At 44.1% G+C, this 26446-nt stretch overlaps 1 protein-coding gene across 1 annotated transcript; it reads right to left on the reverse strand.

The window, feature by feature from the left end:
• Nucleotides 1-330: 330 nt before the first annotated feature.
• Nucleotides 331-23552, reverse strand: ppl (periplakin). Its single transcript, XM_034226474.1, is given in 23 exon segments — nt 331-3387; nt 3509-3601; nt 4015-4131; nt 4222-4305; nt 4412-4562; nt 4706-4899; nt 6143-6281; nt 6371-6549; nt 6655-6714; nt 6716-6813; nt 7868-7974; nt 8061-8212; nt 9313-9459; nt 9946-10068; nt 10766-10861; nt 13905-14012; nt 14105-14266; nt 15032-15073; nt 15445-15570; nt 15974-16094; nt 16936-17090; nt 17453-17552; nt 23306-23552. Coding segments are annotated over 23 exon segments (5277 nt in total). The 5' UTR covers nt 23356-23552; the 3' UTR covers nt 331-714.
• Nucleotides 23553-26446: the final 2894 nt, after the last annotated feature.

The raw sequence follows: 26446 nt of genomic DNA on the forward strand, positions 1-26446 counted from the left end.
TGTTTTCCCAACTGTTTGGCATGTCGTTGTTGATATGTGTTGTGAAATGCTGTATTGTGAACACATCAGGGGTCCCTGGCTGGAACCATGGACAGTGTCAATTACAAAATACTTAGGGCTCATTGTTAAGTCTTACATAAGCACTTTTTACTTTTGTTTTGTGAGTGTTTTTTAAATAATTACATATCACTGTTACTTTTTGTATTATTAGGATTACCATTAGCTTCCATTTATAAATATACAATGCATTGGACAGCCATCGTCAATATATATCATAAAGAATCAAATATGTTTCACAATAATTAAGTCACACACATAAAATCCATACAATTTTTGCAGTTTGATTTGACTTTATTGAAGCTTACAGAGCACACAGCAAATACAGTAGACCATGGAAAACCCCACGAATAAATGAAACATTTAGTACCCATGCACATTTCAATGGCATTATTTAATCCTGATAATTTAAAAATGATTTACCATAGTACCCAGTGTAATACATCTAAACCCAGCTGAGCAAATCCAAAATGTTATGAAGTCAGTATAGTTATATCAATCCTTATATTTATTCCAGTACCACAACATTATATATGCATTAGCAAATACATTTATTGAGTAATCATAGATAAAGTAATGCCAATGGGAAGTACAATAAAAAACAAGGAGATGGGTTCAAACAGAGATGACGCTGAGGAAATATTTTCATGTTTGCATTCACATGGTCTTGCCCGATACCATAACACCAAACTCCTGGATGGTAATTTCTTTGTTCATGTACTGCTGAAGCTGGTGATTTGTGATATGCCCGAGACGCAACGCATCATCGATGGAGAACTTTTTCCCTGATTTTCTGTCGTGCAGAACTGAGGATTCTCCTTTGGGGCCCTTGACTGAGATCTCCTCCCAGTCACACTCCTGGCTCTGCAGGTTGACAAACATCTTCCAGTCAATCAGCCCTAGTTTGTAGGCCTCCTCTGGTCTCATCTCTTTGCCTGAGTCGGGGTCAATGATCACGATAGACCTACGGAGATGGCTCTCCCTCTGTTCCTTCTTCTGTCTCACTGCCACCAGGTTCTTCTGAAGCCTTTCGACCTCCTCATCCTTCTGTGTGGTAATGCCTCGGAGCTCTGCTAGTTCTCTCTGTAGGGAATCAAGCCTCAACTCCAGGTTCTTTCCATCATCCCTTGGTGCAGACTCTGTGATAAGCCTAGTCTCTTTGCTGGTGATATCGATCTCTGAGCGAATCTTGCGGATCTCATTCTGGAGCCTTTGGTTTTCTTGTTGCAGACGACTGCTTTCATCACGGATGTAGTGCAGTTCTTTTGAAGATTTGGTGCTTGAGAACTCCATATCAGAGAACCTAGAAGTGAGGGTGGTAAACTCCTGATCGAGTTCTCTCCTTCTTCTTTTCTCTTCTTCCAGAGTCATCTTTAGTTTCTCAATCTCAATCTCAGCCTCGGGGTCCCTTTCTACTTGAACTTTCTCGGTGCGAACAACTCTTTCTTTCACATCCATCTTCTCCAGGGTGATCTGCTGCTGGATGAGGACATTCAGCTCTTTCTCAAGCAGAGTGCGTTTGTGCTTCTCTTCATCAAGCTGTAGTCTGAGGATGGAGTGTTCTTTCTCCTGTTGGGGATCCTGCTGCAAGACTACCTTCTGTTTGACAGTCACCTTCTCACGGTTCTCTTTGTCGCGGATCTCGAGCTCATTAAGTGTGACACGAAGTCTTTGGATCTCCAATTCTGCATCGCGCCTTGCCCTACGCTCACGTTCCAGCTCTTCGAGTTGCAGATCCAGATCAGCCTTTTGTCTCTGCAGTTGGTAGAGCTCAGTTTTCAGGCTGTCCTTTTGTTTCTGCTCATTGTTGATATTTTGTAAGAAGGTGTCACACTCTGATCTGAGAATAGGATCTTCTTCCATCTTGACCACTTCCTGCTGAACAACCTTTTCACGGACTTGAGACAGATCAATTTTCCTCAGTCTGATCTTCTCTTCTTGAACTGATCGTTCTCCCTCAAGGTCAAGGCGTTTCTTCTGTTCATCAGCCAGTTTCCTTTTGAGAGTCTCAATTTCCTCCTTAGTCTTAGGGTCTTCTCTGTACTGCAGCACTTCATTGACCACCTCTTTGGTCTGCACTTGAGGTTTGGTGTCCTTCCATCTTTGAATTTCATCACGCAGTTGGCGGATTTCCATCTCAGATTTCTCAGTCTGGTGGGTTTTATCTACAATTTCATTGCGAAGTCTCTCCAGTTCCCGTTCAGTCTGCGGATCCGTCTTGTATTTGATGACTTCTTTAATGATCTCTTTGATCTCCACTTGAGGTCCTCGGCTCCTCAGCGTGGTATGCTCATCCTGCAGGGTTCTGATCTGGAGCTCTGAATCCCTATAGCGCCTCTGCTGCTCTACAAGTTCAAGCCGCAGATTGGCCACCTCATTCTCAGCCTTGGGATCTGGGCGGACGATCTCCCGCATCTTCTCCTGAATAATAACCTTAGACTTCTCCTCCTCTAGGCTGGTAATTTTCCTGTGCAAGTCAGTCTTTTCGCGCTGTGATGATCTTCGTTTGGCCTTCTCATCTTCATACTGCTTTCTGAGGTTTTCTACCTCTCTTTCAAAGACGACATCTTTCTCTACTTTCAGAACCTCTTTGATGGAAATCTTTTCCTCTGCCATTGATTTCTCTTTCTCCATCCTTCTGAGCTTCTCCTGAAGAAACTGAAGTTCATCCTCCAGCTGCTTCCTGCCATCTATTGCCTTCTGCTTCCTGTCCAATAGCACTCGGTACTCTGTCTCAAGCTGGGGATCATTTTGGACTTTGATCACCTCCTCTTCAGTGATGACCTCCTGTTCCTTGTTCTTTTCCTCAGCGAGGAGTGTCACCTGCTTTTGAATCAGAATCAGCTCATTGTCCTTCATCAACTTGTTCCTTCTTAGCTCATCCAGTTCCTCTCGAAGCTTGCGCATCTCCTCCTCCTGACCACGATCTCTCTCAATACGCAGGACCTCCTTGACAGTGTATTGCTGTGCCCCTTCTTTGAGTTCTGTATCAAGGCCACGCAGCTTTAGCTTCAGTACCTCAAGGTCATTCTCCATGACATGGGTAGTGCGGCGCTCCTCTGAGAGTTTCTGCTGGACCTTATGGACTTCCTCATCAAGCTGGGGGTCAGGAACCTTTTTGATAAGCTCCTTCTTGACAATTGTATCTTGGGGCCTCTGTCCTTCAAGGACATAGATGTCAGTCTGTATAGTTTCAATTTCTCTCTCTAGCTGCTCCCTCCTCTGGACCTCATCATCCAGCTGCTTCTTGATTCTCCATGGCTCTTCTCCCGAGACAGAAGAATTTACTGACTTGACATTTGTAGCCTGGATCATAGAGATCTCAGGTTGCTAAGGAGGGGAAATAATTAATTGTAGTTATTCTTTTTAATGTTATTTATGTTGTGATTACAATTTACAAATTATCATGAATATTATTATTATTGTTGTCAATATTGTTAAAATATTTCACCTGGTTGAGAAGACTTTGAGTGAATTCCAGACTCTGAAGCCTTTGCTTGTTCACAGCATTCACCTCAGTGAACTTGGCCTCAATAGCAGCTTCCTGTGAACAACATGGAAAACACTGACAGTGAACACTTGCTCCATTTTCTAGTTGCACCTTGGAAAATGTAGAATCACATGTTTCTGGTGGCATGATTAACACTAGGGTGAGGATATCTCTAATGCTTTCATTATTATAATAATTCTCTCACTAAACCGGTCTTTTGGTGGGGGGTGGGGGTGCTGTTGTGGGGCAATACCACATTTAAAGTGCCCCTTTTAATGTGTGTGTGGATTCACTGGCTAATCTATCCTGATAAAGAGCACAGCTGTGATTTACTTCTTTACTCATGCATATGGATGAAGAAGATGGGGACAGGATGTTTCTCTTCACTGTGTACTATACTCGTTCATGTCACCTAACCAAGATGTTCTGAGTGATGTGACAGAGACATATCTGATGCTGTGCCTCACCTCTGCCTTGACTATCAGTGCAGGTGATTCCAGTCTGTTCCTCTTGTATGTCTGAGGAACAAGTCCATCCTCAAGGTCAAGGATGGATCTGAACTTCTCAGTTTCATTCTCGTAGTCCTACAAAGAAAAATGAATAAACCATCAATTAACATCTTATTGTATTTCTGCAAGTTAAATGTAGTGATGTGGTGGTAACAAATATCTCACTTTGACAGCTTGTTGGTAGAGCTGGGCATTTTTTGACACGTTGTTCAATTCAGACTCTTTTCTGGCAATATCAGAGAGCAAGTTCTGTAGAAGACAGAAGTCGTTATACACAGCACCACTGACACAACATGTCTCTACATCAGGAAATGTGTACATAAGAATGAATCTCCCTGTTGCTCATCAGTCTTACCCTCTGATTCTTCAGCTTGGTCTCCACTTGTCTCGGGTCATCAGTTTCATTGGGCTCGTAGTTTGGGACACGAGACAGCCAGTTGTTCAGATTGTCATAATCATTGCGGTAATTGCTGTAAGACATCTTGGCTCTTTGCAAGCTCTGAGACCTGCAACACACAGCACAAGAGATTATTATGAGGATCTTATGTATGAGTCTATATGATATGCATTCATGTGATGTCATGCTCAGTATTTCTTTCAATATTTATTGATGCACAGATCTTTGTGAACTCTGCCCTGAGCCTCTCACCTGGTGTCGGTCTGCCTATTGAGGTTGTTGAACCGCTTGTTGAGCTTCTGGACGTCCGCCTCCTGCCTCTCGATGTCGGGGCAGTGCTCTTGGAATTTAGTTGCCATGGTGTCACAGCTGCCTTTGGCCAGGCGCAGGCTCTGCTCCGTCTCAGCGATCACTGACCTCTTGGTCCGCAGGTCTGAAGCAATATTCTACCAGAGTAACAAGGCAGTGTAAATACCAGTGATGAACCGTGTCTATCACAACTGGACCTTCTGTAGACACACACAACCGCCGCCACCGCCCCCCCCCTCCACCGTTATAATGTCCGTCTTTTCACTGAATTGTCGTCTTGAAAAGGGTACTCACAACAATTCCGCAACAACATCATCTTCACCTGTTGCACTTGCCATTTCAACGTTAAAAACAATAAAACGGCATGAATTGCTTCGTCGCATTCATCTAGATCAGGGGTCGGCAACCTTTTTGATATGAAGTGCCATTAAAAATTTGTATTGGGATCAGTGTGCCGACAATCGCGAACTGTCAACGGGGGGGGGGGAGCCTCGCTGCGGGGAAGCAGTGTGTGGACCTCTTTCACCTGTCAGCGCAACCTACATGATGCGGTTAAAACACATTTAAATAATTTGTTTAAACGGCATAATAATAATGACGGCCGTCCGTTCTGTGATTCTCCAGAACACACAGATGGCCAGCCCGCCCCTGTGTATTAATTTAGATGAGAGATGAGCAGATCGCCACTGGGCTTTCAACTAAAGACACAGCCACGCAAAAACTGCGGCATTTGTACAGCTCCTTATGGGTACTGCAATGTGTGAAGTGCCGGTGCGCTCCGGCAGCACTACACCCCTGATCGTTTCACCACGGAGGAAAGCAGCAGCAAGTCGACTGGATTTAAAGAGAGCGGGGATGCGTTGCATGCATGGCTTCCTTCTGCAGGTAACGGGGAGACGCGATCTGGCGGCGGTCTCGTTCAGGATCCAAAAATAAAATGTATGGAGGCACGCAGTGTATTTAAGTATAAGAGAGTCAAATCTAAACTATAATAATATTTCTATCTATTTATAACTAGTTTGTTACATTGTGTTTTGGGGGGATTGGATCAATAGCATTGTACAATATCTAAGACAACCTTATGCAGGTTCCATTTGAGTTAATATTGTAATAGCCTATTGTATTATAGAGTGCTACGACCGTTGCCCGCTTTGCTTATTGATAAGCCACAAAGCCATAAGGGACCATAATCCATTAAGGGCCACAGTTATAAAAAACAAAGCATGCTCTTTATAACCAGCTTCAGAGTAAATGAAGACCTGCTACACAGTGTGATGGTTCATAACACTGCTAGTGATCAAAGACTTGTGATTCTTTCATTTCCATTTCAAAGTGGGATCTCATTGTAATGTGATCCAAAGTCTGAAAGAGCCATCTTACCCCAAGTTCCCGCTGAGTTTTCTCCAGAGAGGAGATGTCAGATGGAGCCACCTCCTCCCTGGCCAGCTTGTTCTCGTAGGACGACAGCAGAGTCTTTCCATTTTGAAGAGAAGTCTCCAGCTGGTTGGAATTTTTCAGTCTGAAATAAAGGTAAGTTGCACAAAATGTTAAGTATACAATTGTTTGAATCTTTGAAGGCAGATTTCTAAGTGAAGATGAGACACATACTTCTCCTGAGAGCTCTGCAGGAGCAGCTCGATGTTGGAGAACTTCTTGTTGGCTTCGTCCACCTTGCTGTGAAGTTGAGGAGCGCTGGCACAGGTTGGGTTTGAAACCAGGAAGCTCTTTGACTCCTGCACTTTAGAGGACTTCTCTGGTTCGATCTTACTGACAGCAGCAGCGATATCCTGCAGGGAAATGTCTTTGGTTTAGTGATTTCAAATGCATAAATTCCCTCTGTTAGCTTTTTTAGCTGAATTGAGAAAGTAGACATTTGGAGAGGATTTCATTACCCTCATATCCTGCAGGCGATCAGCGCTGTCCTGCAGGGGCCGGGTCTGCTCCAGGGGGGGGGCGAACACGAGCTTGGATGGCCTTCTCCTGTTTGTCCAGGTCACTCACCACTTTGTCCATCCCGGCCATCAGCTGGCGGCACTGCTGCTCCTGCTTATCTGAGGACACACACAGTCACACACACACACGTGGTGAGGGGCCGCTCTTACAGTAGAACATACGAAGCCTTTGTCTGACACATGGTACATTCCAGTAATAATAATAATCCCTCACAAAGCAGGAAATCTGAGCGTGCACCAGTGAACCAGTGGCGGAAAGTAACTAAGTACATTTACTCAAGTACTATACTAACAGTAAGTAAACATTTGAGGTACAGTACTTGTACTTTACTTGAGTATTTTAATGTTATACTACTTTATACTTCTACTCCACTACATTTTCGACGCCAGTCTTTTGTACTTTTTACTTCACTACATTTATTTTACACGTTTTCTTTACTAATAACTTTATATATATATATATTACGATTTTGAGACAAAATACTTGTTTAAAATATGATTATTTGCTATAGATTAAACCATCCAACATTATAATCAAGTAACTAAAACCATGATTTTAGTAGTAGTATACAGTATACTCAATGGAAGAATATGAATATGTTTTCCACCACAACAACTAACGAAGGTAAGAAGGCCGAAGTCTCCAACCTGTGATGGATCTTTTCTCTAATAAATGTAATCTGACCGTCCCGTAATCTTTACCAACCAGTTAGCAGATCTCAGTGATTCACTCATTGAGAAAAATAGTATTAATGCTAACGCAACATTACAAGCTCTATGATCTAACCAATCAATTCCGTCACTATGTTATCTGTGTCATTTATTATGTTTCTGGCTGGAACTTAATGATCTTGAAATAGTTACAAAAAAATGTTTTCCTAAAGGCTTCAAGGCGTCAAGGTGTTAGTCATTTATGTACAAATGATGAACCTGCTTGCTGTTAGCGTCTCAATCTTAAATATCACATAGGCCAAACCCTGTACCTTTGTTGTTGGTTAAGCACACTTTCATAGAGGAATATAAACAGTATAAGCACAGTGTCAAATGAAATTATTTATATTAAATAAATAAATTAGAGTTTACACAGGGATCATCTTGAAGACAAAGCAAACATGTGTTCCTAGCAGCTGCAGTCCGTCAGAATGTTCTGTACCTGTGGTGCCGGTCCCGCTCGCCTTCTTCAGCTCGTCGAAGCGTTTGGCCAGAACGGTCTTGCTGCCGGACATCCTCTGCTTCACACTCTTCTGCTGGCCAGCCAGGCTGCACACACAACACACACTTATATAGCCTCAGAGGAACCTGGTTAAAGGAGTATGTCCTAATGTGAATGTTGTTCACACACTCACTTGTCAGAGACTGCCACTGCCTCGGGGTCGGTGGGGGGGACCATGAAGCAGACGGCAGGGGCTGTGAGCTGATGTCCAGCAGCGTCCTTCACGTCCCATTTAGTCCCGTTGTTCCGGAGCAGAGTGTACCTCTCCCCACGCAAAATCGCCCCCTGTATACATCAGACTATTATTATCTATCATCGGCTACTGGACATCAAATGTAGTTTAAACAATCCCAGTCAACACACAGGCTGGCAGACTGGTGTGCACACTTTACAGGAAAAGAAAATCTGAAAACCTTCTCAACATTAACGCTGCTAATCCTTTTTAAATTCACGTATTAATAATATGAATTGAATTAAAACACTCTAAAAGAGCCAGTCAGATATGTTCAACATCAACAACAATTCAAAAAAGACTAGACTGAGTAATATAAATGAATGAAGATATTGAACTAATCAATTATATTGAAACACAAACCCACATTCTATTTAATCCTTGCTTTTTTATATTTTAAGAAAAAGAGGACTCTCTCTATGCAAAGCGTCATTATTCACAAGTGATTTGACGTGCCTTTACAACAAGTCAAAGCTTTATAAATCTGACTAAATGGATTTATGTTTTAAGAATAATTCAGTGAGGTCAAACACAGCCTCCTCTGCTCTCCTCCAGAGAGAAGACTTGAAATCCCCTGCTCTGATCCTCACGGTTTAGATAAGGGTCACTGAAGCATGGAAAAGCATAAAGATGATAAAGATGAAGGAAATAATGTAATAATGAAATAATGTTCATTTCCTCCAAAGAGGATTCAAAAGAAGGAATCAAATGCTGTTTTAAACTGTAAGGTAACAGCAAACATCCAAATATCTTCTCTTTGGTCTGAAAACAACTTGAGCAAGGCACCGGACCCCCCCCCCCACTCCCATTGCTCCCCGGGCGCTGTGCAATAGCTGCCCACTGCTCCTAGTACTAGACTCCTGGTACTAGGATGGGTTCAAAGCAGAGAACACATGTCAATGTGTGTGCTGTGTGCTCTGCATGTGTGACCATTACAGAGGGTTTCATCCCTCCCAATTCTATTGAACTAAACTGTGCATCCAACATGTGATGAAAAGGGGGACTGACAGTCTGGTTTCATATGATTAAAACTTTATCTATATTTCTAATACAGACCATAAGTTCTCACACTTCGAATCAGCGATGATTGCCAAATAATGGCAGCTCAGACTCCAAAATAATTAGCACTAGCTTCCAACAACACACTACTTACATCATCTGTGTCGAACTCGCACAGAGCCTCAACAGGCAGCATCTTCGGGGGGGTCTCCCGACGGTACTTCAGAGGCGAAACCTGCAGGCCGCGCTTCTGAAGAGCCTTCACCCGGTCATCGAAGTGGTCCATGGCCTTAGCTTGGTCCTACACACACAAATTAATACATATTTCATGTAAATCTAGGATTAAAGGACTAATGTCACAGCAGGATTTGGAAAAACTTGTCCATACTATAATCTTTAGTAGTCTCGACTACTGTAATGGTGTCTTTACAGGTCTCATAAATATATGAGAAAGCTGCAGCTGATTCAGAACGCTGCTGCTCGAGTCCTCACTAACACTAAGAAAGTGGATCAGTCCAGTTCTGGGGTCTTTACACTGACTTCCTTTGTGTCAAAGAACTGATTTTAAAATACGGCTGCTGGTTTATAAAGCATTGAATGGTTTAGGGCCAAAATACATTTCTGATCTTTCTCTTTTGCTTTTTTTAATGACTCTTTAATTGTATTCAAATGTCCTTCTCGATGTGTTTATTTGCACTTTGTCTCTATGCTTTTATCTCTTTATGTAAAGCACTGTGCATGGCATTGAAGCTGCTGTGTGAGTACAGCTGTCTGAAGAGATACTCACATCCAGCTCTCTGATCAGACCCTCCATCTGATATACGTCTTTGAACTCCGGGTTGTACTTCTGGCTGAGCTCCGTGTCCATTCTCTTCAGCAGGTCCTGAGTGTCCCGTGCCTCCTTGTGGTACTACACACACACACACACACACACACACACACACACACACACACACACACACACACACACACACACACACACACACACACACACACACACACACACACACACACACACACACACACACGCACACACACACACACACACACACACACACACACACACACCACACCACACACACACACACACACACACACACACACACACACACACACACACACACACACACACACACACACACCACACAGCACACACACACACACACACACACACACACACACACACACACACACACACACACACACACACACACACACACACACACACACACACACACACACACACACACACACACACACACACACACACACACACACACACACACACACACACACACACACACACACACACACACACACACACACACACACACACACACACACACACACACACACACACACACACACACACACACACACACACACACACACACACACACACACACACACACACACACCACACACACACACACACACACACACACACACACACACACACACACACACACACACACACACACACACACACACACACACACACACACACACACACACACACACACACACACACACACACACACACACATTGATGAGCTTTAGCTGTTTGTGTGTTTGATTGTGTGTGTTTGATTGTGTGTGTGTGTCACCTTGTGGTACTCGTCCATGTATTTGAGGTGGTTCTCCTCACAGATGAGCAGGTTCAGGTACTCCTTCCAGTCAGCGTGCACAGCCTCCGTATGAGCCTGAAAACCAGAATGTGTGTGAGCATGTGATCAGTAAAATTGAAGTGAACACTTTATTTTTGGAGTAAACGGTTTTGAAGTCACATCCCACTCGCAAACTCCACCACCCTGTTAAGGTGAGTGAAGCAAGCAGGACCCAAATGCAGAATAAACAGAAACAATACCTTTTATTTCAAGGTTTCTAAGGAACAAACAGAACACTACCTCGTGAACACAGTCAACGACAAACAATGAACCAACAATGACAGACAGAAAAAACAGAACTTAAATACACACAAGACTAATCACACAAACAAGACACAGGTGAGGAGGGAGGAGAAAACACAGGGGCACCAGGTGAACACAATCGGGTAATCAGGTAGGAGGGAAAACAGACAGAAAGCGACAGGCAAGACAGGGGGTGAAGACTTTTCAAAATAAAACATGAAACCAAAGACAGAAAAAGACAAGACAAAACACAACACAGACAGATTGTGGGGGGCCGGGCCCGAGGACCACGGCCAGGAAAGTCAGGGGGCCGGGCTCGAGGGCGAAGACCGCGGCCGGGAAAGTCAGGGAGCCGGGCACAAGGACGGGCAGGAGCTGGTGGAACACCTGGCGGGTCAGACGTAGACGAGACCCTGGACGGAACCTGGGCTGGTGTCAGTGGGACCCACGACGGAGCAAGGGCTGGTGTCGATGGGACCCGAAACAGGACAGGACACGGTGTTGGCAGGAAACCCGGTGGAGCAGGTTTCGGCGGGACCCACAACAGGACAGGATATGGTGTTGGCAGGACCCCCGGCAGAAGAGTAGTCGGCGGGAGCCCCAACGGGACAGGACACAGGGTTTGCAGGACCCCCGGCAGAAGAGTAGTCGGCGGGGCCTGCAACGGGACAGGACATAGGGTTGGCAGGACCCCCGGCAGAAGAGTAGTCGGCGGGGCCTCCAACGGCACAGGATATAGGGTTGGCAGGACCCCCGGCAGAAGAGTAGTCGCGAGAGCTCCAACGGCACAGGACATAGGGTTGGCAGGACCCCCGGCAGAAGAGTAGTCGGCGGGACCCCCAACGAGACAGGACATGGAGTTGGCAGGACCCCCAGCGGAACCTCCAACGGCACTTGAGTAGGGACTTGAGTAGGGACTAGAGAGGGAACTTGAGAGGAGACTCGAGAGGTGACTCGAAAGGAGACTTGAGAGAGGACTCGAGAGGGGACTTGAGAGGGGACTTGAGAGGGAACTCGAGAGGTGACTTGAGAAGGAACTTGAGAGGAGACTTGAGACGGTCGGTTCACCGACAGAACATGGGGGGCTGGAGTCGGCCGGAGAGCCAACAGGACACGGGGAGCGGTGTCGGCCGGAGAGCCAGTACTGGAGCCGAAACCATGGCTGCTGTGGCCGGTTCTGGAGCCGGAACCATGGCTGTTGGGCACGGAACAGAAGCCTGGACCCTGGCTGTGTAAGCCAGGTAATGGAGCACGGAAGCATGGCTGTGTGGGCCGGTACTGGTGCACGGATCCATGGCTTTGTGGGCCGGTTCTGGAGCCGTAACCATGGCTGCTGGGGCCAGGACTAAGGCTGGAACCATGGCTGCTTGGGCCAGAACTGGGGCCGGAAACATGGCTGCTGGGGCCAGAACTGGGGCCGGAACCATGGCTGCTGGGGCCGGAACCATGGCTGTGTGGGCCGGTTCTGGAGCCGGAACCATGGCTGTGTGGGCCGGTACTGGAGCAGGAACCATGGCTGCTGGGCACTGAACCGGAACACGGAACCATGGCTGTGTGGGATGGTACTGGAGCACGGAACCATGGCTGTGTGGGCCGGCACTGGAGCATGGAACCATGGCTGCTGGGGCCTGTACTGGAGCCCAAAGCATGGCTTCTGGGGCTCGGGCTGCTAGCCTGGACTTGCGACTCCTTCTCTTAGGAGCCTTTTGGGGGCTCAGTGGACCTCCAAAAGGCAGACGAGTACCCGAGAACGGCTCCTGGACAGGAGCAGGAAATGGGGAAGAAGCAGGGGCTGACTCCAGACGGAACACACAGAGACGTATGGTGTCAGGTTGGGATTTGGGAGGCAGGGAGCTAGCATGCCTGGGGCTAGCAGGCTGGGAATTACATGTCTGGAGGAAGTCCATAATGCAGCCAGGTAAAAACTTTACTAAACATGGTTTCTCTGCTGCCAACCGGTGCGCCTCTACCAGAGTGGCCCTCTTCTGCCGAACACTGGACGCTCCCTTCCACCAATCAAAGCAGCAAGCCAAAAAAAAGGTAAAATTACTTAATTCCACCTCAAATGGATAATCTGCTGGGTCCATCTCTGGTTGGTTCATTATGTTAGGGTGAGTGAAGCTGGCAGGACCCAAATGCAGAATAAACAGGAAAAAAACCTTTATTTCAAGGTTTTAAGGAACAAACAGAACACTACCCCGTGAACACAGTCAACGACAAACAATGAACCAACAATGACAGACAGAAAAACCAGAACTTAAATACACACAGCATGCTCGTGAACTGTCAACGGGGGAGGGGGCAGTTCACATGCGCCGTGTTATGCATGGCTGCTGCACCTCGCGGGAGCGTAAACTCACAGACATTTCAATGATTTGTACGGCAAAGTTAGGTTTGGAAACGGTATAATTTCCTTCTTGGAGGGCATGCATAACACGGCATAACACCGGAGCCTCGCTGCGGGGAAACTTTGGCGCTGTTCCAAGTTTGTTCTAATCTGTCAAAATGACGGACTGCTTTCAGATTTGTCCGTCATTGTTACAAAAAATCCGTCATAGACGGAAAATATTCGGTTAACGCGACCTCTGAAGGCCCCCCTCCCCTGAACCTCTCCACCCCCCCATCCCAACATGGAGGCCTCACAGTTGGAACTCCTCTCGTTTGACCATGTAGCAGCTTTAGATCACATGGCCTACGACACCTAGATGAGACTTTAAGTCTGAGGGCCTCTGAACATATATAAATAAAAACAGTCCAAGAAGTCTGTACCATCATACAGGGAATAAAGGGAAGCATTGAGAATACACATGGATTGGTTCTGCTGGTGAGCCTGTACCTCGATGACGTTCTTCCCTGGATGGTCCGATGCTATCAGCTTCTCTCCGTCGTCGTTCAGTTTGGTGATGGTGGCCTCTTTGGACTCAAGACATTTACCAATGAAGTTCTGTTGGGGCAACGTAGATAAGTAAATAGAGGATCACATGTTGTATTTGTTCTAGTGTATTTGTAGCTAGCTGTGATGTGTGGGTGCGCTACCTCGTACTGCCTCTGGCGGGCGGGGTAGTCGAGGTTGGTGTCGCTCCAGTCGTAGTTGACCCTCTCCTCCGCCTGCTGGTCCATCCAGTACAGCTCGTTGGTGCAGCGCTGCATGTAGTCCCGCAGGCCCAGCAGGTGGCGCTGCCGGCTGCTGGAGCTGGCCTGACAGAGGAAGGAGTGTAAGAGCTAGAACACACATTCACATTCCCTGGATGCTACAGTGCTAAGCTAACACATTCTAATATAAAAAATGGTATGTCAATATTTAACAACATACTGTAAGTAGAGCTACGTTTTATGGAAGTTCGTTAAAGTAAAAGTAACTCAAACCAGTAAATATTAAACAGTTTTAAATCTTTTTTAAATTGGACATTTTCACCTGAAAGGACAATTACAGCATCCTGGTAAAAAGGGGACCACTCTATATTTTCCCTTCAGCCAATACTCTTTTATCTGCAGAGCAGCAGTTTCGAATACAGTATGTCTGTAAATCTTTAATAATACCTCATTAATGTCCAGGAACAGGCACAAATTGTGAATTTGTTGGGGGCCATTTTACCCTGCATATTCATCTCCATTTGGTGCTTCAGTGAGTATTTGTGGCAGAAGGATGATTTTGATGAAACATAAAAAATCCCCATCATTTATTGTTTTGGACTAATGTTATGCATAGTTTATTCAAATGTCAAACTTTTGAGGAGAAGACACATTAGGTGTGACCCCCCACAGGCTGCAGGCAGGCGTATAACTACTGGGATTAATAAAGGTCCATCTTATCTTATATAAGAGCAGCCCTCAGTCTCAGGTTATTCTGATTAGAGGAACACACACAGGCTTTAAGAGTACATGTGTGAGGGTGTGTGAGGGTGTCTGTGTGTGTGTGTGTGTGTGTGCGTGCGTGCGTGTGTGTATGTGGTATCTATTTACCAGTAGTTTGGCGTACTTCATCTGGAGGCTACTGACGTATTCCTGCAGAAACAGAGAGAAAGGAGAGTGAGCAGGAGAGGGTCAGAGAACCTTTCAAACTGCAAACTACTGTTAAATAATATGTTGCTAATATTATTTAGTTAGCATTACAGTACCTTTTGAAACTCTAATAAATAAGGCAACATATAATATCCATCTCAAACTATATTTTGTAATCAACCAACACAGTTATAGTTATAATTCTTACATTTTTTATATATTTTGAAGTAGTAATACAAGTAATGTAGAAACATTTTAGCAAACAAAGAAAAAGAGGGGAAAAAATTGTAAAAGATAACTTAAACAAAGTGGGACACTATGAATACATGTATTGAAGGTAAACATGTATTTATTCTGAGGGTCTAACGTTGTACCTTGTCTCCGCCGGAGGAGATGTGAGGGGCGAGAGCCTCCACCTCGCTGTGGAAGATGTTGTGCTCCTCCACCTCGTTCTCCACTGACGGCAGGTCCTGGCCAAAGCCCTTGTTGTTCAGGTTGTCCTGAGCAGGAAGACAGCATGTTAGTCCATCCATCACTCCTCTGGTCTGGCTCATACTGAACTTCCCTTTTTTTTAAAATAATGTTTAAATTGCCAAGCATATAAGTAATCGACAGTGCAGAAGTGTAAAGCTAAAATGTTAGGAAACAGCTACATAAGGACACAAGCACCAAAACAAAGCAACATTATTATTCATTTAGAGTCTTGATGTGTGCAACTGATGAATTGAAATCCAATATTCACTCTCCTTATGAGAGGGTGGGATCATCCATTTTAAACAATGATTCAAAAGAAACAGCAAGGTAACATAAGGAAATTGTTCAGATGACTGACATAGCAAGATACTGTGGAACAAGATGTGTCCTCTAGTCCTGAGTGACCTCTATGAAGGTCATGCTTCCTACCAGCTTCTCATCCATCATGTTGCCCCAGTTGATGCTGGGCAGGCCCTCCGTACGGGTCAGGTGGTAGATCCGGTCGTGGTCCTCCTTCAGCTTCATCACCTTCTCTCTCAGCTGCCTCATGCTGAACACACACACAGCACAATGTTTTTCTTTTCTTCTTCAGCTTTATATTGTCTGTGTGCACTCGACTGAAAGACCAACAGTTTCTTCTATCCGTCATGTCCAACAATGTAAAGCCCCATATAAAAGCTGCTATGGGGGAACCTGCTCATTTAGACTGACAGCGGTCTTCTGACGTTAGCCGCTCTGCTGCACTCACTTTCTATCTCAACACACAATACTATTTCCATGTTACTGTCAATTCTCAAATAGTTGTTTAATTCAAGAGAGGAACAGGCCTTCAAATCTCATGTTTCCAGTCAATGCAAGGCATCTCTTCTCCATGTGTATCTGCTGTCTGGGACATTACAGTGCTCGAAGTCTCAATCGTTCCACTTTGTCTTTTTCAACACTTATATACAGATTTTAACTTAAATATAAATATTTATATTCAATTTATTGTATTTTATCTTTGTATTCACTTCTTTATTTTAAGTGCAGCAGCTGGATAAATAGAGTCCAGATCTGGATAGTGATTGTAATGTCACATAGTACCAGGCTTGGGGAGTGACAGATGACATGTAACGGGGCTAAGTAATCAGGATACAAAAAAAGGCAACTGTTACATACATTGTATTTAAATGGGGATTATTATTATTACAATGTTTTAATTTGTTTCTAATAAAGAATTATATATTATAGGTAGACTCACTATTTTTAGTTTTCAGGTTACATTACTTTTATATTGTGATACTCAGATTTGTTTTTTTCACAGGTTACTAGTAATTGTAACGGAGTACATTTTGAATGTAACCCCCCAACCCTGCGTGGTCCAGTATAGTTTCAGGTGGGGGAGTACTCACTCCTTCTCGATCATCTCGGCCTGGGGGTGCTGCAGCCGCTTGGCATTGACCGCGTCGTCGTCCAGCCCGTTCAGCAGCTCCAGAGACACCAGAATTCTCTTGTTGGTGTCATCCTGGTACAGAGGCTGCTTCCCCTCGTTGATCTTACTCACATCCTACACACACACACACACACACACACACACACACACACACACACACACACACACACACACACACACACACACACACACACACACACACACACACACACACACACACACACACACACACACACACACACACACACACACACACACACACACACACACACACACACACACACACACACACACACACACATACACACACACACACACACACACACACACACACACACACACACACACACACACACACACACACACACACACACACACACACACACAAGTGGAATGTTGATGATAAGGCGTTGACACACACATCAATAACATTGTGTTGCCAGATCTCTGAGGAAGACTTTGCTATCACACTGTACCTTGTTGAGGTTCTGCTCGATGTCATAGCTGTTCTTCTCCACTTTGTCAGCATTCTTCTGCAGCTTCTCGATCAGAGCGCTGAGTTCTGTGGACGGAGCGCTGCAGGACAAACACAGAGTCGGTTACATCCACGGTTTCTGTTGTCGGGACTAAAGTTCCAGTAAATGAAGTTGCTACATTTGGCTAAATAGAAAATAAGTACAAATGTAATTAAAACTTTGATGAATTCCAAAAAAGATGTTCCATGATATTTAATGAAAACAATAAAACACTATTACTTAAGAAAGACCATAGCTTGGAATTGTCTGCACTTTATGTTTTATGAGAATGTCTTGGAATAAAAAAACACCATAGCAGGTTAGATGGGTCCAAATGACTCAAGGCATCAGAGTTTGTCCCCACTGTTATCTACTTTTATAGCTGTTAATGACTTTATGAGTCACAGTTTGACTTCTTCTTGGAGCCCGGCCCTCATCACAGATAATGCCCGTCACTGTGTCTGCTGCTCTGTTTAATGAACCACTGCCTGGTAGGTTAGGACGCCTGCAGACACGCAGGGTTCCTCAGGGTAACAGACTAACTGAGCAGGTTTTATTCTCGTATCATGCAGCAGACATAATCATCCCTCAGTGTAATGTGTGCCATAGTGCATGCTGAAGTGTGTATCACAGTGACAGTCACAGTGAGTAAAGTGTAGAGTGTTAATATGGAGCACCGTTTGCTCTCCTTCACAACTTTCTAAGAGAAAGTAAGAAATAACACAAATATGTTGAAGGTCATTTAAAGTGGACCTATCATGCTATATTTGAATAATATATTGTAGGGCCATACCTATATAAAACATGTCTGTGAAGTTTTTTTCTTCAAAATACCAAACAGATCCTGCATTTTAGCCATGCCTCATTTCGCTCTATTTGCTCTTTTCCAGCCCTGTTTTTGCAGGGGCTGAATCTGGGAAGTCTTCTTCACTGCTTTTGTGGGAGACTACAGCGCCACTTACAGGCCTGGCATATGTACTACAGCGTCTCCAGCGCTTTCGAAAGGGCAATGGCCGTGGAGCTCCTCGTTCCTGACGTCAGAGATATTTCAAATCTGTATCAGTCTGTATCAGATCTGTTTTTAGAGATTTGGGTATGGAGGAAAAGAGAGAGGGTTGTGTTTTCTGACACTTGGTGAGTTCCCTGACACCGGGGACACATATTCATGTATAAAAGACGTACAAAAGTGCATTTAGAATGATAGGTCCACTTTAAGTAACAGTGTGTCCATTTCACAGTTTGTCCACCAGAGAGCACTGTCAAATACCACTCAGTGCACCTGTGTCAACTTTTGACCAAACTAACATATGTTGTGTTTTTGGCAGACATTGTTATCAGACTCTTTGGACCTCACATGGTGGTATTGGTACCAATTTATATTTGTCAGTTAAATAATTGTTTTATTTTTAATCTTTGATTACTTTTTATAACCTCCATGCATTGATTTTTGTTTATTCTATTTTTAAATAAATGTTTGAAGGAATTCCATTTAGGTTATGTCCCCAGTAAATGTTGGACAATAATGTTACAGATTAACACCATGTAAGCAAATACCATGTGTGTGTGTGTGTGTGTGTGTGTGTGTGTGTGTGTGTGTGTGTGTGTGTGTGTGTGTGTGTGTGTGTGTGTGTGTGTGTATTGGTGGGGGCAAAAAGAGACCATGTCTGTCAACTTGAAGCCACCATCCATCTCCTCCCACACACACACACACACACACACACACACACACACACACACACACACACACACACACACACACACACACACACACACACACACACACACACACACACACACACACACACACACACACACACACACACACCACACACACACACACACACTCACACAGGTCCCTGACTTTAATATGAAAGCTGGGCTGACATTAAATGAAATGAAAGACTGTCAGAACAAGTTTGAACCGGTATAGTGTAGAGTTCAGAAGAAGCAGCAGGCAGTTTGTCTGGTGAAGGAAAAACACCCTGAGGAGTGTTTCTGTCACAACAGCTCATTGTGATAGCAAACACGTGCAGTTCTCTGTGAGAGCTTCAGAGCAACACTCACACCTCACACCTGTGATGTGAGCATTAAAGAGATCAGCTGGCTGTATGATATGCATAGTGGCCAATACTCTTTTCTTGCATGTTTACAAATGATCAAACCACTGCTTATGAAAAGAGCATATAGAAAAAACACAGATATTCTTGTTCTAAATTTGAGGACAGATATAAACTAATGCTTCCTTTGTCGTTATAATGTTAGGACTGCAAGTGAATGTGTCCAACAGCTTTATATTACATAACTAAAACTGTTTTCTCAAATGCAAGATTACTGCTCTTTAGCCATGATTCAGAGGTCTGAACACAATGTAACAATAATGAACCCACTACATATCCTGTGCTCCAAAACATGCTGTCAACAGTTTCCATGGAGGTTCACTGGCTGTAACTAATGCTTGGAGTTGATGTTTCTGGGAAGCACAACTCTCCACATGGAGAGGGTCCAATCAGAAGCAGAGAGCTCCTGCCCTCAGTCACAGAGTGGGGGGTGCTGTCCCACAGCCTCACAGGAGAACACCACCCATAGCAGTGCTGACACATGGCCGGATGATGAAACACAGTGTGCTTTTAACGTGTCTGTGTATTGTTTCCAGCCTCTTTGGGAGTCATGTTGCTCTTTATGTTTACATCTTTTTGTGATTGTTGTGTGCCTCTTCGAGGTTGTTTATGTCTGTTTGTGTCTCCTGGCCGTCTGTTTGTCACTACGTTCATTTGTTGATACATTACATCTCTGTTGGAGGCTCTGAGCCCTGTAGGCCAAAGGAGAGCACATTGATTTCAAACAGTTCCTCTGGATACCCGGCCTTGTTCACTACCTTCAAATAAGAGTACACCGTAACAGGTCTAAACTAGCCTTTCACTTTATTATTGTTTGGATGCACAGGGAGGCACTAATCCCCAGCTTCAGGAGATAGCCATGCTCAGATCTCATTAGCCTGATACCTGAGATCACAGCAGCAAACACAACTGAATAAGAAGAGGGTGGAGCTGCATTATTCAGATTCCAACACTGCACCTACATGTGTGTGTGTGTGTGTGTGTGTGTGTGTGTGTGTGTGTGTGCGTGTGTTTGTGCGTGTGTGCGTGTATGTGTTTGCGTGTGTGTGTGTGTGGGTGTGCGTGTGTGTGTATGTGTATGTGTGTGGGTGAGGGTGTGTGTGTTTGCGTGTGTGTGTGTGTGTGTATGTGTGTGTGGTATGTGTGTGTGAGTGTGTGTGTGTGGATGTGGTGTGTATGTAGGTGGTGTGTGTATGTGTTGTGTGTGTTGTGTGTGTGGTGTATGTGTTGCGTAGTGTGTATGTGTGTGTGATGTGTTGTGTGGTGTGGTGTGTGTGTGTGTGTGTGTTTGCGTGTGTATGTGTGTGGTGTGTGTGTGTGTGTGTGTGTTTGTGTGTGTATGTGTGTGCGTGTATGTATGTGTGTGTGTGTGTGTGTGGTGTATGTGTGTGGTGTATGTGTGTGTCGGTGTTGTGTGTGTGTGTGTATGTGTGTGTATGTATGTGTGTGTGTGGTGTAGTGTGTGTGTGTGTGTGTCTGTTATGTGTGTTGTGTGTGTGTGTGTGTTGTGTGTATGTGTGTGTATGTGTGTGGTGTGTGTGTGTATGTGTGTGTGTTAGTGTATGTGTGTGTGTTGTGGTGTGTGTGGTGTCTGTATGTGTGTGTGTGTGTGTGTGTGTGGCTGTATGTGTGTGTGTGTGCGTGTGTGTGTATGTGTGTGTCTGTATGTGTGTGTGTGTGTTGTGTGGGTGTCTGTATGTGTGTTTGTGTGTGTGTGTGTGTGTGTATGTGTGTGTTGTATGTGTGGGTTGTGTGTGTTGTGTGTGTGTGTGTGTGTGTGTGTTGTGTGTGTCTGTTGTGTGTGTGTGTGTGTGTGTGTGTGTGTGTGTGTGTGGTGTGTGTGTGTGTGTGTGTGTGTGTGTGTGTGTGTGTGTGTGTGTGTGTGTGTGCTTGGTTGACAGTGTGAAGCTGTTCAGCAGTGAATACAATGAGGATATCTTTACTGATGCATCCTTATTGTCTCATGGCCTGATGAGTGGACACCAATGCAATCTACAAAATGCAATTACATGGTTTAGTATGGACTAACTATGTGCCTGCTACATAAAGTTCTTATTTCTTTAAAAAAAGTGTCTTCTCAACCCCATCACTGTTTTGTTAATATGCATAAAAGAAGAGTAAATTCCTCGTATGTGCAAACCTATTTGGCAATACAAGCGATTACAATTCTTTAAGTAAATGAGATTCCATTTCAGAGCCAAGTACAAAGACTCTGAGTTGCATGGCAGGAGATAGATAGGGCATTCCTTTCCTCTCGCAGGTGGGTGTGGCAGTGAGAGGAACACACCTTGCACTGAGAACCATCTGAGAGGTAGATTAGTTAATCTTTTGGAACTTGACACTGTCAGTGACTTGTTTCCCCTAACCCCCTATTACCTGCTGAGTGACAGGAGCAGGTGCTCTGTACTGTCTTTAAAGGCAGAGAGCTGGAAGGACATGTGTTGGGATGCAGTGGGACCAATCTCAGCCTCAATATGCTCTAGATCGTGTCCAGGGTAAGAAACCAGACTGATCTCCCCACATAACTGAAGCCCAGATAAAGGGACAGGGAGCAGAGGTGGGAAGTAACTAAGTACACTCAAGTACTGTACTTAAGTACAATGCTGAGATATTTGTACTTTACTTGTGTATTTCCATGTTTAATGCTACTTGGTACTTCTACTACAAATCAGAGGTAAGTGGTGTACTTCTACTCCACTACATGTATTTAATACCTTTAGTTACTTCACAGATCTGGATGAATGATGTGAAATCTAACCAAGTGTTGAATCAGACTTTAGTTCCACCTGGAGTAAATCCACCAGCTACCCTGCAGTATACAAAGTCATTCAAACTAGCTGCACCTTACCAGGCTTTGAGAACACTTTAATGATCAATCATTATAAATCATATCATATATATTATTCTGAAATGGACCAATCTGCACAACGACTACTTTTACTGTCGCTACTTTAACTATATTTGGATGAGAATACTTTTCTACTTTCACTTGAGGAACATTTTGAATGTGAAGTATTCTCTGGTACTTCTACTTTTACTCAAGTACCAGATGTGAGTACTTCTCCCTCACAGGTCTTGGTGCAGTGGGAGAGGCCGTTCCTCACATTGTCTCCGAGGAGGAGCGAATACTTAGCAAACCAGTTACTACGACTTTACTGCCGCCTGTCCACCACACCCTCCCTGAGTTAAAGCTCACATTATGCAATCTGATCCACAACCTCTTATTTGTGTCTACCGACACATTCTCATTAGGTAATCATGATCAAATAACTCATTGACTTTTAAACGTCAGACCATACTCTGTTAGAAAATATACTGAATCACAATGACGGCATTTAAACGATATGGTTTAAACAACTTTTCTGTTATTAAATGAATCAAGGCGGAAATATGTTTAATCCGGCAGGTGTGTCATACCATTTATTAGCCTACTTTTCACTTCTATTTTCATAGCAGACCAACTACCGAGTAATTCAGTGGAAGAGGTTTGTCCAGAACCTTTGCGGAAGTATTTCCTCGTCATGTTACTCCATTAAATCATACAGGTTTAAGGATTAGTTCAAGTTATTTATGTGACTTTACCGCAGAGCAAGGTCACTTTAAAGATTTTAAATGAAGTTTGCAGTACAAGTACAACAGCCCAGCTCCGCGGGATAAGACACTCCGCCACAGGTCGGTAAAGTAGTCCCTGACTCACCTGGTCTGAGGCTGTGTTATCGCCGTGGTCTTGCTCTTTTTCTTGAACATGTTGACAGGTCACCTGTCAGAGGCTTCCGAAGAGAAAACAATCCAGCAGCACAGGTGAACCTCGGCGGTATGTGTCTGTGTGTGTGTGTGCTCTGCTCGCTCCGCTCCTACAGTATATGTGTGAGATGTGTCCACACTGTCAGAACCTCCCTCCCACAGAAACTGCACTGAGCCTTAACTTTTAGTTTACACACACACACACACACACACACACACACACACACACACACACACACACACACACACACACACACACACACACACACACACACACACACACACACACACACACACACACACACACACACACACACACACACACACACACACACACGCACACCCGCACGCACACTCGCGCGCACACACACACACACACACACACACACACACACACACACACACACACACATACATACACACACACACGCACACCCGCACGCACACGCGCACACACACACACACACACACACACAACAGTATTTACAGCTAAACCCTTACCTATGGTGGAAAGTAAATAAGTACATTTACTCAAGTATTGTACTTTAGTACTATTTTGACATATTTATACTTTACTTGATTATTTTCATATAATGCTACTTTATACATGTACTCCCTACATTTCAGAGGTGTTGTACTTTTTACTCCACTACATTTGTTTACACTCACAGTTACTATTTACTCTGTACATATAAAAACACTTATATGCTGGTAAACACTGAAAAACTGAAATGTTGACTTTAATTAAATGTATTATATACAATCTCACATAGCTGTCTATCTATTATGTTTAAATAAAACTAATCATTGCTTTCAACTAACCTAATGCGGTAATGTAACATTTGTAGACATAATACATTTATTTGGTGGATCATTATAGCAAACAAATGCTAAATTCTACAAGTGTATTTTTGTACAGTGAACGTGCTGTTATGTGTATATATTTATAGCTTTACAGAATAAGTGGTATTACAGAGTGAAGTGTGTGTGTGTGTGTGTGTGTGTGTGTGTGTGTGTGTGTGTGTGTGTGTGTGTGTGTGTGTGTGTGTGTGTGTGTGTGTGTGTGTGTGTGTGTGTGTGTGTGTGCGTGTGTGTGTGCTTGGGTTGGTAAAATGCTTTGTAGCTGGGGGTGTGGTAGCAATGATAACACTGGTGTAACCGGTCAGACTCAATAGTGTCCTCCTATATTGTGTGTGTGTGTGTGTGTGTGTGTGTGTGTGTGTGTGTGTGTGTTTCTCAGTCACTGTAAGATGTGTGACAGTGATACAATGACTCTCCACAGGATTTCCAGGTAGCTTTATGTCCCACCAGAGCTCAGCAGCAGGGGGACATCAACAAAGACCTGCTGACTCAGCACATGTGTCCTGTCATCTCTACAAATAGATGTATAGAAAAGCATCATGTGTAGGGAATGGTACAAGATCTTTGAATTGGAAGCACTGTAGTATCTGTTTTTAGTCAGTTAGTTAGTCGGTATCAACCAATCATGTTTGACCAGCTTTGGTTGAATGCAGGTAAACTGTCCATGAGGGGAGAACGAAGGGTCGATGGACATCCCCAACCAATTGGCTGACAACGATTGAACTTTTTATTAACTTAAGAATGTGCTTGTGAGCAACTTGGGAAACATCATATCAAAGAAGTTGTTCGAAATCCTTTCTCACATTTCAAGGTGCAAAACAAGCGGCGCTTAAAACCGGAAACCCGGATACTTTTTTCTGATGAACTGGAACATCTTATTTCCAGGAGGGAAGAATAAAGGAAAGTCAAAGTGATCATTTCTCAAATTTGTATTATGAAATAAAGTTCAGTGGATCTATAACTCATGCTTTATTTGGTGTCATCGAAGCAGCCTTCACCAACACATCCCTTTGCAGTGTCTTTTACAGACCTTACCACAACTTGCTTTGAACCAGGCAGCACTTCATTTTGTGTCTTTGTAACATTTTAAAACATTCAACCTCTCTGCCGATCCTACACTGCATCCCAGACAAAGACTTGAGAAGCGATTCCCTCCATAGTCAATGAAAACATCAACGTCTTCTGAAACCATGACTGATGCATCTTCTGCTAGCTTTACTTTTACAGTCAATTATAAAATCATACTTCAAAAGACAGTCCTCACGTGTGATCATCCTTCAAACCTGACTTTCAGGTTTCATGTTTAATGTTGGCACTGCCTGCAGCAACACACCCACACCTCTGCAGCTAGTTGGGATGTTTTTCTGGAGGCCTATTGGCAATATGAACATAGGCCATGGTTTTTCATTAACACTTGAAAACACTTGAATGTAGGCCTGGCCTGTGTGGAAATGAATTTAAGTCCTTTGCTAGTTCCTAGTTCTAGAAGCTTTCTAGAGTTAGTGGAGGCTTTCTTCAAACAGAGTTATTCTTTCCATGCCTCTGTTGGAATGAAACAGTGTCATTCAACGTCTGGGCCGACGGCCATGACCTCTCACGAAGGAAAAAGCTGTTATCAGCATGAAGGAAGAGCTGGAACAACCAGCCACTGATGTGGTCCTAAACAATGGTGTGTATGTGTGTGTGTGTGTGTTTCCATGTCGTTTTGGAAATCAATAGTATAGGCTTGAATTTAATATTTTGCCATGGCAACTGCTTTTATAGTGGTTACATTCATTCAAATGAGTCTTCCTGTGGTCCATCCTCACAGGGAAATTCAAAGAGAGGGTGAGTTTCTGTGTCTGACTCTGAATCAGTTGGTCTGTGCATTGCTATCAGCTGCTATAATTATCAGCCCCTTCCACTCTTGCACTTGTTTGTTCTCATTAAAGTAAGTCAGTGACCCCAGGGGGTCATGATAGTTTGACCTCTGACTAAAGAGGAGCTCGAGTTTAAAGGAGATCAAATTAAGTGACTAACACCACGGCCACTGAGCGGGCTCCAATGAGGACAGCAGGGCATGTTTTAATGTCGTCTTTGCTCATTCCACATTAACCCCACCTTAAACTAATATGGATTTTCTGGCAGTTACAGTGTCATTAAGCTGTAAAATAGAACTCCAGGACCTGATGCTTACTGGCCCTCACCTTGTATACACAGTGTGGTTCTAACATGTGGATTCTTTCTGGATACT

Source organism: Gymnodraco acuticeps, unplaced genomic scaffold (assembly GCF_902827175.1).
Source record: "Gymnodraco acuticeps unplaced genomic scaffold, fGymAcu1.1, whole genome shotgun sequence".
Taxonomy (NCBI): Eukaryota; Metazoa; Chordata; class Actinopteri; order Perciformes; family Bathydraconidae; genus Gymnodraco; species Gymnodraco acuticeps.